At 39.0% G+C, this 19,300-nt stretch overlaps 2 protein-coding genes across 4 annotated transcripts; one reads left to right on the top strand and one right to left on the bottom strand.

Annotated features, from left to right (window-relative positions):
- Nucleotides 1–260: 260 nt before the first annotated feature.
- Nucleotides 261–10,981, bottom strand: ttk (ttk protein kinase). Of its 3 annotated transcripts, none has more exons than XM_026184417.1 (25): nt 10,899–10,981; nt 9,733–9,820; nt 9,428–9,650; nt 9,239–9,345; nt 9,004–9,147; nt 8,737–8,848; nt 8,573–8,654; nt 8,348–8,463; nt 8,080–8,167; nt 7,811–7,919; nt 7,482–7,707; nt 5,685–5,791; nt 4,984–5,127; nt 4,694–4,863; nt 4,319–4,464; nt 3,933–4,059; nt 3,543–3,635; nt 3,272–3,429; nt 2,983–3,134; nt 2,739–2,863; nt 1,738–1,812; nt 1,465–1,641; nt 1,196–1,292; nt 1,026–1,111; nt 261–943 (listed from the first exon to the last, which is right to left on the bottom strand). In XM_026184417.1, the coding sequence occupies exons 2-25, from the start codon at nt 9,818–9,820 to the stop codon at nt 875–877; spliced, it is 3,021 nt and encodes a 1,006-aa protein (XP_026040202.1). In that variant the 5' UTR covers nt 10,899–10,981; the 3' UTR covers nt 261–874. The 3 variants fall into 3 exon arrangements, with proteins under 3 accessions (XP_026040202.1, XP_026040204.1, XP_026040201.1); XM_026184419.1 differs by lacking the exon at nt 10,899–10,981 and adding an exon at nt 10,397–10,577 and having other exon boundaries at nt 7,482–7,704; XM_026184416.1 differs by lacking the exon at nt 10,899–10,981 and adding an exon at nt 10,397–10,576.
- A 92-nt stretch (nt 10,982–11,073) lies between these two features.
- ebag9 (estrogen receptor binding site associated antigen 9) lies at nt 11,074–18,434 on the top strand. The gene is made up of 7 exons (XM_026184420.1): nt 11,074–11,370; nt 11,693–11,787; nt 12,101–12,182; nt 12,317–12,472; nt 13,669–13,779; nt 14,158–14,249; nt 16,419–18,434. Exons 2-7 carry the CDS (start codon nt 11,705–11,707, stop codon nt 16,534–16,536), a joined length of 642 nt encoding a protein of 213 aa, XP_026040205.1. The 5' UTR covers nt 11,074–11,370; nt 11,693–11,704; the 3' UTR covers nt 16,537–18,434.
- Nucleotides 18,435–19,300: the final 866 nt, after the last annotated feature.

Raw genomic sequence — 19,300 nt, 5'->3', positions numbered from 1 at the left:
TGGCCCTAATCCTCTTCCGTACAGTTCCCTGTGATGTAATTCATTTATATATATTCATATGTATTTCATATATTATTTTATTTATCAACTCACGGTACAAATGTATAAGTATTTTTTACAATAGTATATGAAAATTTCTACATTTGTGTGTAAAGCATTTGTATTACAACTCGATAGTATTACTGCCCTCACAGGAAGAAGCTTCAGGTTCAAGAAAAAAAGTTTCTACATGTCAATGGAAAAAAACAAAGCACAAACTCTTATGGTACAATATAGTATGTTTATTGTATTATACTATACTGCACAAACTGATAAGCCAAAACATTAAAACAAACTTAAGTGAGTAACACTTAGAGATTCTACCATTCGTGTGGATTTCTGAAAGGTACTACCCACATAAATTCTGTTGCAGACCAAGCACATCCTGTAATGGCAACAGCACTCCCTGAAACTGCTCAGGAAGGGTTCAAAAACACACAGACACAAAGTTTTTTCCTGATCTCCTCAGAATCTGAAACAGCATTCACAGGATGCACTGAAACAAGCCAGTCAATTCCCATGGGACTGAAAGTCCATCCTGCAACCGACAGGATCCAAATGAGCCACTGCCAAATGTCTGGCATCTCTGACTACAGGTCAGAGCTTTTGGGGGGTTCTTTTGGTGATTTAAACAACACAATACTAAACAAGTAGTTTTAATGATGGCTAAATGGCTTGTGCTTATATTTACTAATGAGTAAAAATGAAACAATGTGCTATTTTGTTTCAAGAAAAACAAAGATATTGCTTTGTTTATCTCACAAAAAAGGGAAACTTTAGTGGTTATGAGTGGTTTAAAAGAACCAAATCAGCCACAACACATTTTCCAGGGCAGTTAAGATGATGACTTTGCACACTCTGCAACATCCAGCTTCCTGCCACTGCTGCACATTCTTGCCAAATTCTGTGACGATGAGAGAGCAAAGTTAGCGCTTCAGAAACTTGTTTAAGAAGTCTGAGAAGAAATTTTGGGAAGTTATTCTTACATTAGCAGCTCGAATGATGCTGTTTGGAGACTGGAGGGCTGCGAGGTCTGTCAGGATCTTCTTAAGATCGTTGTTAGAAGGATATTCTGGAACAGAGTACAGGTGAATTTCTAACGTTAACCTGGCATCTTCTTAGTACACAAACTTGTTACTGATTGATGTACATGTACCGTGTTCAGGTGATGCTTGTGGTTTGAGCTGCAGATACGGATGCTCCAGCAGTTCTGCAATGGCAATTCTCTCTCTGGGGTTTCGTACCAAGCATCTCTGGTAAAAGGAAAAAAAACAAAAAACAAACAAAACAAAAGCTGAATATTTTTATTTTACATGACCTCAGTAACACTTCTAATAAAGACTCATCAACAATTGATTGGACAGATTCTCATTTTAATGTGTGTAAAACTGTAACACAGAAGTCCCATCTATGGCATCGTTTCACCTTCAACACATCGAGCAAATCCTTCTCCGAGATGTCAGGAAACTCTATTTTATGGGAGGGATCGATGATGGCGTGCAGCTTGCTGATCTGGTTGGTGATGCTTTGGAACGGAGTCTTCCCGTAAGTCATACAGTACAGAATACATCCGAGGGACCACACATCACCTTTGGGGCTGATCTGTTGAACAAAATTAGCAGAAGGTGTCTTACCTACTGTTGCATTCTCGGTTTGGTTAGTGACTCTGTCAAATCAGTAAAAACGAAAGTAACACACCTTTGAGCGTGCTTTTCCTGTCTGGGATGACGTGTCTTTGATGGCTTCAGGGGGCATATAGTTCAGAGTTCCTACCTGTGTTGACAAATGATTACGTGTTACACATGTTAAGCCATTTTTCCCAACTGATTGACATCCTTAAGCTGAGCTGCAGCTTCAACTTATTTAACAGAACTTAAATTAGAAAACTGTCATTTTCTGTTGTCCCTCACAGTATGCTCATTTAGAGTTGCTTTGCATGGTTTGAAGTTCAAAATCATTCTTCTGTATCTTGGTGCAATCCCTGACTTCATCCAGTGTCTGAAGAGTTGCCGTTTTAGCTCTGCTTCAGCCTTCCTCTGATTAGCATTTTTACCCAGTGAAAAGCCGCTCACTAGATATTCTCTCTCTCTTTCCTTTAAAGACCATTCTGTTTTTTGAACTTCAGCAGGTCGTTTCAAAGATGCTACAATATACTTAGGACACCACCCCTGCAGAGATTTTGATTTATTAAAGCAAAAGAAGAAGAAGAAAAAAATCCTCAAAAAAAAAAAAAAAAAAAAAACCCACACAGGTGAAATAAATTTCTTTAACAATGGCTCTGTTGCTGTAACTTTCCCAGTAGGCCATGATCACAGGCCGACAAGCATCTGGGCCGCACCTTAGTGGAATGCACTCATTCATACATCAGTGTTATTAATTCAATGTGCTTTTTCCTGCAATGTCAAAACATCTGCTGGTCTATTGGAAGAAATGACCGTGGCCCTCCATCTATCTTATCTGAAAGACTCTGGAACAGATACCATTTGTAGCCTGGGACTGGAAGTATGCAGACATTGACCATGCTAACCAGAAAATGTCTGACTATCAGGCTATACTGGACAGTCTAGCACAGATATCATCACCCCTCTAGAGTCCACCAGATTGTTTTCCAGCAATTTCATTCCTTTGTAGTTTGATTGCTTGGGACCCAAGCTGACATGACACACGAGAGGTTCAGTGTATTAATTAGTATGACTTACTTGTGAATCCTTCATGATGCTCGTTACATCTGGTTGGATTCTGTTTGCGATGCCAAAATCGATCAGTTTCAGCGAAGCATTCACTATGACGAAGTTAGCTGGTTTCAAGTCGCTGTGGATAATTCCTATACAGAACACACATGCAGTGGTTAGAAGTGACCATCAGTTACTATGACATTTATGACATTTGAACAACACTGAAAGTGGTAGTCAACTGATAGTGGGAGGCACAAGAGAAATGAACCGTGTTTGTGGATGGTGTGGACGGCCTCCAGCATGTTCTTCCAGTAGAACTTCCTCTCTAGAGGGTTCACAGTTTTGCGCTTTCGCAACCAAGTGTTCAGATCCAAGTTTCCACACTCCATCAACATGTAGATGTAGCTGTTGGTTATTTCACTGAAAGAAACAAACACAACCCACAAAAAACACAACCATCAGGACATTTATTGAGGCAGAGATGTATACTTCAGGTAAACAATAGAAAAAAGGCTGCCTAATTTAAAAAATAATTTCTGGATAGGCTGTGCACTCACTAGTCATAGAGCTTTATAATCTGGTCGCTGTACTGCTGCAGGTGGTTCAGATGTTCAATTTCATTTTTGTAACTCTCTATAGTCTGGGCGTCGGCCTCCTCGAGGTTCACATATTTCACTGCATACAGCTGCTTTTTATGATCGAGCACCTGGTAAACCTGGAGGGGGAAAACAAGCAGTTGTTTAAAATACAAGATTAGAGGCCGACTGGACTGTCAGACTGTGGTGAAATGTTTTTGGCATTATGGGAACTCCTTAACACTGTTGTTACCTTACTCGATCCCCCGCGTCCAATCATCTTCAGAATGAAGAACTGCTTCCCCTTAATCGTAATGGATTCATTGGACAACGCACTGAGGGAAGCCTAAAATGAGATCCAAACAAAGATACAGTTTCCCATTAAAGTTGAGAGTAGTATTTAAATTACTGCTGATATTTCCAACTGACTGAACTCTTGTCTACTTGGCATTCAAGTAACTGTTTACTGTTCAGTCAAGCTGGGGAAAAAAAATGTTTATACTATCAAGTGCTTTTCCCCACACACATCTAAAATCTTTAATTAAAAACAAACAAAACAAAACAGCAACAAAAAACTCCACAGTATGTTGTTGGTTTTTTTTAATGTATAAGACAAAACCAAAAGGAGGGCATGAACATATACCTGTGGTGTCTGGGCACACAACGTTTGATTTAGAGGTGTGCATGGCTGCTGAGCAGGCCCAGCTCTGTGTGCCGCTGCTGCAGAGGAAGACACTTCAGGGCCTCTCTTTACAACAGGAGTAATGAAGCTGAGAGGGGACAAATACAGGCATGCAGAGTGTGACATTTTATTTCAATAGAAATATTCTAGAATACAAAAGTATTAGCTTATTGATTTGAAGTAGAATTGACTTTTAGCGCAACTTTTTAGCACCCTACAATAAAGCATATATTTAAATACCGTTCCCAATGGAAACTAAAGAGCAGAATTACAGATATGAAAAAACACTTTTGCTTATGCTGCATATTTAAAGAGAGATTTCACAAATACCCAAGTCAGAGTATTACCTGTTAGCAGCTGGATATCTATTGCTGTTAGGCGTTTCGCAGACTGTTTGTGAGTTAGCTTTGGATGGAAGTTGGAGGGATGGTGTAAGGAAAGATTCTGCCAGACGAGGAATGGGTCTAGGTTCAGGGGGTGTTGTCTGTTTAACCTTATAAGGGGAAAAAAAAACAACAACAAAAAAAACGTTTAAGGTTTTGAGACATAATCAAAATAAATGTTTACATACATGTTCTAAGTGAAGATAATAAACACCCACCAAGTCTTTGGATATTTCACAGGGAAGACATAAGCTAACACCAGCTTGCATGTAGAAAAAAAACAAACTAAAATCAGTGTATCTAAAAATTTAGCAGTAGATTTAAAAAGGGCCATCAGACCTCAGGAGAAACATGCCGGTTGATGGAAGTTGGGATCTTCCACTCCGATAAAGGCTCCCTGCTCGCAGGTTTAGGCTGCTCTACCGAACGTCTGACAGGGACCCGAGCAGGAAGCTGTACTTCCTGGATTCCACCACATGCAGACATTACGGGAGCACTTGCTTGCAAATCTAAAAGAAATTTGGAAAATATATAATGCATTTAAAAAATAACAATGTATTTAAATTTAATTTAAATTTAAAAGCATGTTCAAGTTTTGACCCATACAATGAACTGACTTAGATCTCTACCTGTGGGAGGGTCCTCCTCACTGGTGGGCAGTAGCCGTTTCTCTCCAGCTTTAAGGTTATGTATGGCCATGTCCAGGAGCTCGGCTGGCTTCGCATTTAAAGTGTGGGCTTTGTGCAGAATTGAAGTTGCTTTGTTGACGTTACCTAAAAAGAGGATAGTAGGGGCATAAATAAATGGCACTTCAATTATGTTTTAATGAACGATTGATTGATTAGTAGACATTCTTATGGCTAAACAACACAAAATACAGACAAAACTTTTCACTCGCTAGCAAATGTTTGGCATGCATTTTGAATAAACTATGCAGACATAGTGATCCATCGATCAGATCTAGACAAAAAACATGTTCCTTCCAGGTGTATATGGGACCTTATTGTAACAGATTACACTGAGATAGACATTTATTAAAGACATTGTGATTACTGATTACAATGATCTTTCTGTAATAAAGTTACACTACAGCAACTGGCTTCAGTTATGGCAATACTGTTTTTCTAAAGCACCGACTTAATTAGTTGCTTTTACAGCAGTACATTGCCGCTCTGGACTACCTATTATTTTTCCAAAGTGGTGCCACCTTTAAATTTAAATTCTTCAAGGAGGAGTCTTGAAGTTGTGCAAAACAATGTCCTTATTTGTACGAGTTGCTCCTTATTTTCAGCTTTTTGTTTTGAGAATGTGGTTCCAGAAAATTACATACCTTGAGAGACCTCAAACTGGGCATGTGCTATGTGGACAAAGGCAAAGGCTTTGCAGTTGGATCTTGCAACTATGAAGTGGTCCTGTGCTTCATCTGGATCCTCGATCCTCCAGAAGAAAAAGGAAACAATGATACACTTAAAGAGCAGTACTGATAGCTATCATTTGGTTGTGCCAATGCTTTTTTTGGTGGGACTGAAAGGCTATGTGGACAGTTGACAGCACTGCAAAACCTTGGTCTTCTGTCAGTGGGTTTCATGATGTAGTCACCTGAAATGGTTTTCACTTCACAGTTGTGCCTTGTCAGCGTTTCACTGTGTAATTTCTTTCCCTCTTAATGGGGTTGGGACCATCTGTTGTGCTGTGCAGAAGTCAGGTCGGTACACAGCTGACAGCTCTATTTGACAACTGTTAGAATTCATATTATGGCAAGGACAAATCAGCTAAGTAAAGAGAAATGACAGTCCATCATTACTTTAAGAACTGAAGGTCAGTCAGTCTGGAAAATTGCTTAAACTTTGACTGTGTCCTCAAGTACAGTCGCAAAAATTATCAAGCGCTATGATGAAACTGGCTCACACAAGGACCGCCCCAGGAAAGGAAGACCAAGATTCACCTCTGCTGCTGAGGATAAAGTCATTCGAGTCACTAGCCTCAGAAACCACAAGTTAACAGCACAACAGATTAGAGCAGATAAATGCCACATAGAGTTCTACTAGACACATTTCTACGTCAACTGTTCAGGCAAGACTCAATCAGGTCTTTAGGGTCAAACAGCTACTAAGAAAAACAACAAGCAGAAGAGATTCGTTTGGGCCAAGAAACATAGGGAATGGACATTAGACTAGTGGAAATCTGTGCTTGGTCTGGTGAGTCCAAATTTGAGATCCAAATTCAAGATCTTTGGTTCCACCTTTGGGTGACGCAGAAAAGGTGAACAGATCATCTCCACATGCATGGTTTCCATCGTGAAGTACGGAGGAGGTGGTGTGATGGTGTGTGGGTGCTTTGCTGGTGACACTGTTGGGGATTTACTCCAAAATGAAGGCACACTGAACCAACTTGGCCACCACAGCATCCTGCAGCGACATTCCATCCCATCTGGTTTACATTTGGTAGGACCAGCTACCAATTAAGATGGTTTGGGATGAAATGGACCGCAGACTGAAGGCAAAAGGGCCCACACATGTTCAGCATCTCTGGGAACTCCTTCAAGACTGTTGGAAAACCATTTCAGGTGACTACCGATCATTTCACAACATTTCAAGGAAATTTGCAATAAAGATATAAATTATATTATGTTTTATCAGTGATTGCAGCTTGCAGGCAGAAGATTTATTAGTTAAAACAAAATGCATTGCCTTTTCCATCTTTGTTTTTCCAGTGACAACCTAATTCAAAGTGTGAATTTATTGCCACAAGGTGCTAGCAGTACCAATGCAACCATAACGACAGCATTATATCCAGAGGATAAGTCAAATGTAAGTGCAAAAGCAGCCCAGGTAGTGTATTCCTTGTAACTCCAAGTAAAAGTATAACTTAACAATTTTTAATTTAACATAAAAAAAATAAATAACAACCTTGCAACTCTTTAGGAGCCACATAATAAGATTCAAATCTAAAAATCTTGTTCCCACCTTTAGCAGAAATTTAGCAGAGACATGCTTGGCTTTGTCTCATTGTTTTGCCCACTGAGAAACATAAACGCATGGCTCCAACGAATCATTGATATCATGATTTAACACTTTTATAACAATTTATATTGGTATTATTGTGAATGATATGATGGGGCACTCACCCTTTTAGTTCTGCATATCGGACTAGTATTCTGGCGTAGGTGGCATTTTTGCTGTATTGTCTGACTGGCAGCTTGAAGAAGACTTTAGAGTAACAGTCCTTGAGCTTATTCAGAAGGTTGATGTCTGTGTGAGGGTTCCCTCTCTTCTCCAGGTTAGTCAGGTATGCCCAACATGACTCGGGAGAGTTGGAATTGACGACCTGATCGAAATTGTAAGTTACATCTGCTAGAAAGGAAAACAGTCATGAAAACAGAGAAGGGGACACAGTGTCTTTCATTCACACAACTATAGAAAATAAGATTCCACATGGAAATATGTAATGTAGTACCTTCCATTCTTGAGGCGTTCTTTGTGTAACATGTGTGAAGGAGAGTTGTGGTTGAGTCTATGGCTGCCTGGTCCTCCCAGGTGGATTTCTCTGGACTAAGAGCTGGTTGCTGAGAACACACACACACACACACACACACACACACGCACAAAAGGATTCAACATTTCTTTCTTTGGCTCAAGCTAAGGTTCTTCACACAACAGATCATTAGAAACTAAAGCCACCAAGTGTGGAATTTGAGAGGTACAAATACGTTTATTTGTACTCACTTGAACACACACTATATCCCGATCCACAGCACTGTTCTTTGAGGAGGATAGCCCAAATATTGGGTTCATATTTGAACCAGATGTTTGCCTAAGACAGTGACACAAATTAAGCATGAACAAACCTGATATAGGTTTCATTGACACTGCAGGACATTACACGCAAAGTAAATTCACTTAATTACATATATTTCAATTGTATTTCTCAGATCATCCCACCCCCTGCCTACATTCACTACATTTTAACCAAAATAAATAAACATAAACATACCTGGACAAACTTGTGGGGATTGATGCATCGCTTCCTTTGGAGACCCTGCTATTATTGTAGTCATCATCATCATCCTTTTCTGGGATAGAGAAAGGGACTATGGGAACTCTTGCTGGCTACAAAGCAAAAATGTAAGAGCAGAACTTGGGATCCTCAAAGACCTTTTGGTAATGGGTAACACGGAACAGTTTCAAGTGAAAAAACAAACAAACAAACCCCACAGACCATTCCAACTGCTCTCTTGCGCTGAGATCCTGTCCTCCAGCCTGGTAGTTGGTCATCTGGTGCTCCACCAAGGGAGTCCCTCCTGAAGGACAGAGAACAAAAAATGTCAGATGTTCCCCCTTAGAAAAAGCCTTCTGGGAGGTTGAGAACCACTTTATTCTTACCCCGAACTAAAAATACTTGAGAGCTGCAAGTCACCTGTCCCATCTGACGTTCTGCTTACTTTTTGTAACTCTGAGCCTTTTTTGACAGAGTCCTGTGCATCACTGTTTGGTACTGACAGAAAGAAAACACAAAATATTTAGAAGAGAAAAGCATGATTGGGAAAAGGGCATTATTACATTTGAGCTCTATTGTGACTTTCTACTGCTGGACAGTCAAGTCAAACAGCAACATGTATATAATGACACAAGATAAACATGAATGCTCACCTGGTAAATTTTCCTTATCCTCTGAACTCCATAGTTGTGCTTTTCCATTCTGAATTCTTCGCAAAGCAGCCTCCAGCTGTTCTTTCGGTTGGGCACCCACCTGAACAGCATTCTGCAATATGTAGATGCCTCTCTTTGCGTTGCCTGGTAAAGTGTTAGAGATTAAATTAAATATTCTACATAGCATTTCTTGAGAACTGGCACATGTTTTGAAGGACAAACATCACATGTCTACCTTGAGAAATCTCAAACTGTGCATGTGCAATGTGGACAAATGCAAAATTCTGGCTGTGGGACCTTGCCACGTTGAAGTTAGGCTCTGCCTCACTGACATCTTGAATTCTAATAGAAAAAAAAAAAATAAATGACCCAGTGAATGCACAGATGAAAATATAATTAAACCAAGAACAGCATTTCTACTCACGCTTTCAGCTCTGCAAATCTGACCAACATCCTTGCGTAGCTCTCATTATGACAGTGTTTTCCCAGTGGCATATTGGAGAACACCCTGGTATAAAAGTCAATGAGCCTGGTGAGGTGATTACTATCCAAGTGAGGGTCTCCTTTTTTCTCCAAGTCCATCAAATATGAAAGACATGATTCGGGTGAGTTTGAGCCAATGACCTGGTTAATATTGTCTGTGTCATCTGTAACAAGCACAAAGTGTCACAGTTATGCACGGCAATGTAGACATCTGGCATACATGACTACTTGTTAATCCTTTGTTACCTTCATTGAGATACTTTTTAATTTTGTTAAGCTTTTGATAAAGCATGGCAAGTTTCTGCTTTCTGTCTGTGTGCTCCTCTTCCTCCATCTGAAATGATGAGTTCAGTCAACACAAATAACAAATGAGCCCAAATGAATATAAGCATTTTGCTTGAATAACAAGAACACAAAATCCAGCACAGAAAATGCAATTTAATGTTAATATGACGCGTTTATTAACAGTTATTAATAATGGGGAGCTAGGACTGCAGACATTTAAAAAGAAATCCAGAGCTGTTGTTAAAGGAGTAACCAACACTGAGACAATTCTCAGTATTTAATTAACATTAAGTTACCAGTTTTGTGTGATTTCTCATTCTAAGGTGAGGAATACCTAGAAGGTACTATATGCTGACTTGGTGAGCAGCAAGAAATAACCTAGATAACAAGTTGAAGACTAGTTACTGAACAAATGCTTTCCTTATAAACCTGGATAGCTTCGTGTTTACAATCGGGGCTAGCTCATTTTCCGGCTAGGTAGCATGTAGCAATTTTGCTCAAGATAACTTGCTCATCAAATCTCCCCACTGTGCCGAAGACTCGCGCACTCAAGTGAAGTTAAACACGCATTAGAACACTTTTAAAAACATGACGTTAAAGTGCAGTAAAGCGAAAACCATCTCACCGTGTTTAGGCCTGCCACAAAAAAGTCTCTTGCGACGGGAATTACAGCACAATACACAGGGAAAAAGGCTCGACTTCAACTGCCAGATTTCAAATATGCCGCTTCCGTTGGCGTTGTGTATTGATTGGGTCTTTGTGATGACGTCACGATGCGTTCAGTTTACAAACAAGCAAGACGACAATAATAAAGGATAAATATAAGGGAGACGCGTGTCTCTCTAAACGTTTTTTGAGAAGTATCTATAGATATTTACCAGCGCGTTGTAATTTTTATAAATACTTCTAGTTTGTATTTTGAACGTGTATAAATTGAAATATGCAAATATTTTTCAAGAAGGGGCTCAGAGCCGATGTCTGATGTAATCTCGCTGTCCTCATACGTGTCCTGTATCACCCTCAAATACTTGTCTACCACTTTTGACTTCCTCATGCAATACCACAGTTCCTTTCTTGGCACCCTATGATGCTGTATATGCTTTCTGTAGCTCCACAAAGACACTGACCTTCTCTATATGTGACCATCAACTCTCTCAAAGCCAGCATAAAATCTGTAGTGCAGGTTCTTCGCCATAAAGCCATACAGTGCATGTCTTCTCCATTCTCTCCTGTATTACATACTCTCCCTTTTTTTTCCAACAGCACTTGAATACGGCACAATCACGCTTCCTGTGTTTCTGCTCCTCCCAGTTCAAAGATGGCAGCCATGGGACAGAGACGAGAGACGACACAAATTTAGGACTTTTGTCATGAAACAAAACTGGGTTGCGGAGCTGATACCGCTATTGTTTTGACATAACAGTGAATTAAACTGTCACCGCCAATGTGTCGTCGTAGGAATAGTTTAAAAGGGTTCAGAAATATGTTTTCCTGTGGGCTAAGCTAGCAAGCAGAGGTTAGCAAATAAATGAACTTGTCTCTTCTGCCACACAAGAAGGAAGCAGTTGCCTTTCATACAGTCTATTGGCATCTTATAAGGTGAGTTTGTATCTTTTTTATGATTGTAGAGACGCATATTTTATTAGTAGGTACAGCTCGGTTGTTTTCACGAGTAAAGAACTTGCATTGTTAACGTTAGCCTTAAGCTCGGTCTTATTCTATGGTGAATAAATACGGGTTCGTATTTCAGTGAGGTGCTCGTGGCACGGCTCTCGAGATTAAGCGTTTATAAACGCTTACAGATTTTGTTTTCGCGCAGTCCTGTGTAAATATTCGTCTGCTTTGCTGCAAGTGGAGCATACAAGTCATGTCCGTACTTGCAAAATCAGATGCAGAAATCTTTCCTTTTCTTTCCCACCAGCTCAATTTCATCATGGCCATCTCTCAGTTCCGTCTTTTTAAGATCTGCACATGCCTAGCCAGCTTTCTTTCTTTCTTTAAAAGGTTAATATGCAGGTAAGCACAAATGCATTGTCCATTACAGCATGTATGAGACCTTTATCTTTACACTACTACGATATTTTTGAAAATAAAATAGGAGATATGGATTTAAAAAATATTGTTCTAGCTTTATGAAACTCACAGCAACTCACAGCATTTACCACGATTTTTGCATGCATCAGCACCACAACTAGAGATCCTTTTTTGTGCATGTGCTGGATGCAAGGTTGTCACAATGCACAGTAAAGAGATTTGATTGTGGTGTTCTGTAATGTGCAGTTTCTGCTTTTTATAATAATGGAGAGTTTAATTTCATTGTGTAATACAGGACTGGAAGGGGCCGCAAACTCAGTGGTGATCAAATAACTCTCCCAACAACAGTGGATTTTTCATCATCTGTACCAAAACAGGCATGTACTGCAGCAGTCATCAGCAACTGCTTTGAGAAGAGGCTGCCATACAGGAGACACAATTTTCTTGTTTTCATAAACAAATAACTTTCAGGCACTATTGTGTTTTTATTAGTTTATTTTTGTCTGCACAGCCAGAGATTGAGGAATGGAGCTCTTGGGATGAAGAGGCTCCTACAAGTATTAAGATTGAAGGTGGCAACGGCAATGTCTCCCCTCCACCCAACGATGTAGATGAAGAGCCGGACTACTTCAAAGACATGGCTCCCACCATCAGAAAAACACAGAAGGTATGTCTGCAACAAGTCAAAGCAGTTTGTGCCGTGTCTATGAAAGTGTATAACCCCTTTAAATTTGTCTTTTATTAAGTAAATTTCACCTGTGAGGCTCAGCTCCTTAATTGTGGTGAACTTTGACAATGTTTGCTGAGTATACACAATTATACCAGTGTAAATATGACAGAAAATAAGGTGAAGTGTAATAGGGCCACTCTATGTCATGGAATTTATAGTTTGTTTATGTGGTTGGCTTTTTTTAACTGAAGAGTCGTAGGTGTCATTACAATGTCAGAGATGGAAAAGCGGTTATTTTTGTAAATGAGGAAAAACTGTAATAGCAAAAAAAAAAGAAGCCGTGACTATTGTGTTTGACTTAAGCAAACATGATACAAAATACAATGAAGATGCGGAAAAAAGTTGCCGCTTCAAAGGGAAAGGCTACTATTTGTTTTCCAACTGTTTTAAATGGATCCATGCCACAGAAAATTCTAAGAATAATATTATAACTGTAGCTGGTGTCAGGCTACTTACGAGGGGCTGTTAATAAAATGTATATTCTATTAGAAACTTAAGAGTAGCATCTAGAAGTAATTTGCACAAACAGTGTCGATCTTAGTCTTTGTTTTTTACTCAGTTTAGAAATGGGCAGATGTAAAACAAGAGACACGCAGTGCAGAGTTTCAATTATGTATTCCATTGCAATATTAAAACTTTAGCTTTGATTTCCTGTAATAACAAGAAATGGCATCTAATATATAACTCTATTTGTTTGTTTTTAGCAAATCTATTTGTTTATTTTTAGCAAATTCTTAACTGTTGTCTAAACCAAGAAGCATGACATAAATATTCTGTAGGCATCCAGATACAGTAAAGAGTAAAGGTTTTGCTATTAATGCTTTGAATGCGATCAAATGTTTCTTGTGATCCAAACCCATGGCTTTTGATTGAAACGTCTTCTTTTGATACATAGCCTGATAATTCCTGCAGCCACTGATTAGAAGTTGTTTGAGTGCAGAAGTAAAGTGCTTTTAAAATGTTGGGTTTGTCATTTCTAGACATACAATTTTTGTAGTGTAACAGTGTGATTGCTTGAAAATCTCCCATTCTCAGCTTGTCCTTCCTATTAATAGTTGAGCAGCGATTCAACATTAACTCCTTTTACTTTGACTCTAAGCTCCTCTTCTTTTTTTCTGGTTTTCATATTGAAGATTGTGTTGAAGAAAAGGGAACCTTTGAACTATCTGGTGCCTGATGGCTCAGCAGGCTTCTCCAGCAGGTTGGCAGCCTCTCAGGATATGATGACTTTCATTCCCCCCTCAGTAAGTTACACTATTGTTGGAAGACTGTTTATGTTTTACACTCTGTATGCTAATAATTGTATAATTATGCAGGAGAAGTTGTTGGCCATCAAAGGAAAGCAAAACTTGTTTTATCAGTAAATAGGCTTGTGAAAAAAATTATTAAAGCTGCAGGACTTGAATCTTAGAAAACCCAAATGTCAGAATGACTCAGTAAGCCTTCAAAAGAATGCACCAATCCCCTTCTCTTATTCCACTGATTCAGTAAATTTTGATGCAGTTTGCAACACTCTTGTGTGAACTGACGTTTATGATGTATTAGACATCAAAGGCTCCCGACTAAAATGTTATCATAGTGTTATCTCTGTATATAAGACTGCAAACTGTCAATTTCCACAGGCTGAACTGGGTGAAATGGACACCTGGCAGGAGGACACAAATGCCTGGGAGGATGAGTCTGATGCTGCCTGGGAGGCAGAGGAGGTGCTCAGGTAAATGGGTCAAGAGTTCATCTGCTTCTATATACAGCAAATACCAGTTTGCTACCTTAACTAACCAGTTATGACACAACAACAGGAACAAGGAGTGTTTTTTATGTTATTAACCATGTTAATATACAATTCCAACACACTGTCATTGAACCCAGATTTGATTGCAGTAAAGACTGAGGAATGCACAACAACAGGTTTCATGGCCACATACAACAATCTGTCTGTATTTACACAGAAAAACATTTTTTACAACACAACACAGTTGTAAAAGATTATTATTCACAATCCTTGTGTTAATGCACACCAGGTTATAGTTGGATTTCTTAGCTGTCATCTAAATGACCCCAAGTAGATGCCTCCTGTGAAATGCTGTTTTTTATTTTTTATTTTATTTTTAATTGTAATTTTTTGCAGACTAGGGGGAAATTATGTTAAACAAAAGAGTGATCAAACCTTTTATTATGCAAACACATGGGTCCCTTGCATCTCTTCCTCACACCTCCTACCAGTGAGGACAGAGGTGTCTAAACTGAAAAATAAGAAATCTTTGCTTCCAGTCTTACAACAGAATTTCTTAATCTTGGTGTAAAAAACATAGATTGTTAACATAGCTGGTTATTAGCAGTTAATTCATATTTAGTTCCTCTAGTTTCCTTTAGCTTATCCTCTATTACAGGGGTCTCAAACTCGCGGCCCGGGCACCACTTGCGGCACACGTCACCGGTGTTTGCGGCCCTTATATTGACTTAGAAATATAATACAGTTTGGTCCTTGAAGTTACTTTTTTTGTTGGGGAGTATTTATTTGTTGCTGAGTGCAATGTTAAAATAAGTTCTTTTATAAGCAGAAAATTATCTAATATGAAGGCAATATGGGCAGAGAGTACAAACATATGTTAGTTCAGTAAGAGAGTTATTTGTAAAGAGAAAAATTTTCGCTAGCAGTCAAAAACTAATGTGTACACTTATGCCTGCATTTTTATTTTGTTAAATATGAATAAAATTATAGCAGAAGACCTTTCACGCGTGTGGCCAGAAAGAGAGTACCAGAGTACCATTATGTGGTAGTTCAATGAATGGCTTCAGTTAGTTAAGAGTGAGGAAAAAGAATTGCGTTCACGTTTGCAATTTTGTCTTGTTATACAATATATTAAAAGGAAAAAAAAAAAAACCACTGTATTTTCAGAAATATTTTTGGGTGTTTTCTTGTTTGTTTGGGGTTTTTTGTACTACTTGAACACTAAAGTGGATTGCCAATGAGATGACAGTGCCAGCAGTGGCCCACAGCTCATATAAGTTTGACACCCCTGCTCTAATAGATGGTGTTATTTGTTCAGATTAAAAAAACAAACAACAACATAGCTCTATAAAAGTATTTTAATTTTTCATTTGTTTTTATCTCACACAACTCAAAGAAGTCTCGTGAGCCCATTATGCTCGCCGTCTCTTGTCCTCGTGAACGGCACTGCACGTCAACAGTGGTCTCGCATCCGCTGCCGAAAGCTGCACTTTGGCATTTCGGTTGTTTGTGCACCTCACGTCTTTGTAGTTAGAACACGAGTGTACAATGTTGGGTTTTTTTGTTTTGTTCTTTTGGGAGGGGCAGGGGGTTATTGTTGTTAGTTAGTTTTTTGTTTTTGTACTGCTATTTGATGATCACTACAGATGTTCAGGTATTCACAGATTATACAGATACAGATGACTTTGTGGGAAACCCCAAACAAAAAAAAACTATTTCTTTGCTTCTGGTTTTGACTTCTCTTCCTATGCTTGCACTGATGTGGAAGATTTGTCTGAGTGATGACCTATCATTGAGTAGAATACGCCAGCCGGTACTCGCACCCTCAGTGCTGGTATAAAATGATACCGAACTGTGGCGACATCACTGTTTGCACACAACATCAATACAGCGAGAATAATGGGCCCATTATATTTCTTCTTGCAGTCATCACTTTTCTAAATGTGTATGTTCATTTCATGGCCACCAGATGGCAGTGTTTGATAATACTTTGTCAGCAGTGGCACAAAAAGCAGGGTTTTGTTTTCCCCCATTCTCAGCTGACCTAGCTTTTGGTGACATGCTTTGGTGTGACATCACTTCCTGTCACCTATTATTTTTATTATTTTTTTTATACTATAATTTTGTGTTTTGCTTTTGTTTTTTAAACAGACAACAGAAGATGGCTGAGAGAGAGAAGCGCTTCATGGAGCAGCAGAGGAAAAAGATGGAGAAAGAAGCCCAGAGAATGATGAAGAAGGAGCAGAAAATTGCCGTCAAGCTCTCATAACATTTTAAAGAGGCTCACTTTTGAGCAATTGGGGGTGGGGGAGGGGCAAAGATGCTAGCTCTGTCTTTAAAGTCACCAAACCTACCAGGATTCTTACTGTACACTACTCACATGTTAGCAGATTGTCCTCCTCCTTTTTTCCACCAGCAGCATTTTAGTGTGTTTTCCATCTGCAGCGGCATAAAACATGGCAATGTTGAGGGCAGCGGGTATTCTCACTCTTCATGTGGCAGGGTCATTTTGGTCTTTAAGGGAGATTTAAGGGAGATTTTGTTAATACCATCCAGATCATTTTAGGTTAAAGGTCAGAAGTGGCTTTCTGAGATAATGATTAAATCTGTTGGAAAATCTTCCATTTTGGATTTTCCAGGAACATTTGTAAATAAACCGGTACTTGTGCTACCTGTTGAAACATACACAGGGAGTACATTTCTCTCTTTTTTTGTAATTTTTACAACCTCAAAAGGCAAGGACGTCTAATTTATTTTATGCATCATTGAATACCAGTGAAATCCCTTGGTTTGCTTGATTTTTTTTTTTTTAAATATTTATGTCTTTGTCTGACAACTGATCTGTTCGCTGTTTCTTTTCTTTTGTTTTTTGTTTTTTAAATGAATGATGCTTTTATATTTCACATTATCTCCCTGTGCTGTATGGCCCTTATTTCGCTGGAAATCTGCATTAAAATGAAGGCTGGAAATTTTCAAAGTGCGTGTGGATACATGATGGTAGACTAGAACGTAGCCAATGCAGATGTTAGCTGTGGGTTCCCATGGTAATCTCACTGCATCTCTCTGCCATTCACTCATTTTTGTCAGCCCTTAATATTGAAGGAGAATTTCCAGTGATCGATGCGTCTTTTTTTTCCCCTTTTATCTTGGGGGAGGAAATCTTACTCTGCTGTTAAATAGTTGATGAATTGTCTGCAGAGACCCAGTACTTAAAATACATGGGTCATCATCACAATGGACACTCATACAGTAATCTTGGCAAATAATAGGCTGATGGATAAACGTTTCCTAGCACATCATTTTAAGTAAGTGCTTCTGACTGAGCATCTTGTTATGCATCATTGTAATGAAATTCCCAGTCAGTGTTGTCATGGAAACATTGGCAAGTGCAGATACAGCATGTGTTCATCCATGACTTGTGATAAATGGTGCAAAGCAAGTCAAAGAAGACATATCTGGGTTAATATTATTCAATGATTTACTGACAAATTTTCTGTTAAAATTTCAATGATAAAATGAATATGAAAATAATTAGAGCATGAATAGATTCAAGAATGAAATTAAAAGCAGGTGTGGATTTATTTTCTTTGGAAATGCCCTTTCCCCGTTATTTTCACTGAGAAAGGCTGCATGTCATGTTTTCCTTTTTAAATTTTGCACGTCGTGATTTCTTTTTTTCAGAAATTAATCATTAAAATCCTGTTTTCACACATGCTTAATGGTAAAAATAGCAGTGGTTGAGCACAACATAGGACTAATATAAAGTAATGAGTCCAGAGTTGACAAATTGTATCTCTGCTGTATTAGACCTACACGGGTTTTTAATAAATTTTGATTCATATCTTCGACTGAAGACAATCTGGCTACGCCTGATATGTAAATAGTAAAATAACTCCAGCAACCATTGTGGGAAAGGTAATAATTTTTCATGAATACAACCTTTATGTTCAGGCTTTTTCACTGTCTATGAGTGTTTTTTAGGTGTCGGCCACTTGGCAAACATCTTGTTTCTACAGTGAAATAAAACTCTATTGGAAAGAGCTCTGTAAAATGTTACCATCAGTGATGGTCCCCAGAGGATGAACCTTACCAATATCTCACTCTGGTTTTTATTGAAATTTGTCAAGCTATTGGTGGAATTGCCATTACATTCCCGCAAAACAGAAATATGTATAGACTCTTCCCTTGACATCATCATGTTAAAATAAAATTGACCTAGAACTTTCTATTTTTTAATCTCCTACCTGCAAACCAGCCTCATGAAAAATGCTGCAAACTACAGAAGTGAATAAGGGGAGAAAATGCGACAAAACCTTGATGGAGTGACACAAACTTAAAGATTGTGTTAACGATTGCACTTAGTTGGAGATTATGTATCGGAATTTCAGGAGCAGGACCACGCCTCCAAACACTCGTTCTGGTTGTCATCTATATAGGTTCCCCCAGTTCTGCAAGCTGTTCATTCTCGTTTACGTGCCCCACCCTCCTTGTTCTCAATTCTTTAACTTCTTCACTTCTATTTAGTGCATGGAGATCTGCCAGGCCTGGGAGCCGTTGCTAGTCCCCTTCGAGGCCTTCCCCAAACCGCAGCTCAATTCATGTCAAAGCATTCATTTTTACCTACTAAAACGCTGTCAAACCTAAAATGAGGACATGGGCCCAGCTATTGAAATAAAGAAGTGGAGAATTTATTGTATCATAATACTTTCTCAAGTCCATAAATGTTAGCAATGTGGCTAATAGGCTAATGTAGGATGGTTACCATGTTGTAAAGCATTTCTTTTCATGATCAATCATTTACGCATTAGAGTCAAGCGTCAGCATGCATGAAGATTCCAGTATCAAAACTGTCTGATGCTAAACTGGCCTGTAGAAGGTACTGACGGACTATTGTCATCACACATCTGACCTCCATCATAATGATGTCAGTCCCATCTACCTGGGGACTCTGCCGGCCTGCCTGCCAAACCTCTCAGAGACTGACCCACTTTCAGAAAGGGAAAGTGCAGTCATCAGTCTTCAGAAAGGGGATA

This window comes from Astatotilapia calliptera, chromosome 11 (assembly GCF_900246225.1).
Source record: "Astatotilapia calliptera chromosome 11, fAstCal1.2, whole genome shotgun sequence".
In the NCBI taxonomy this organism is placed as follows: domain Eukaryota; kingdom Metazoa; phylum Chordata; class Actinopteri; order Cichliformes; family Cichlidae; genus Astatotilapia; species Astatotilapia calliptera.
This window is presented reverse-complemented; position numbering and strand designations above follow the sequence as displayed.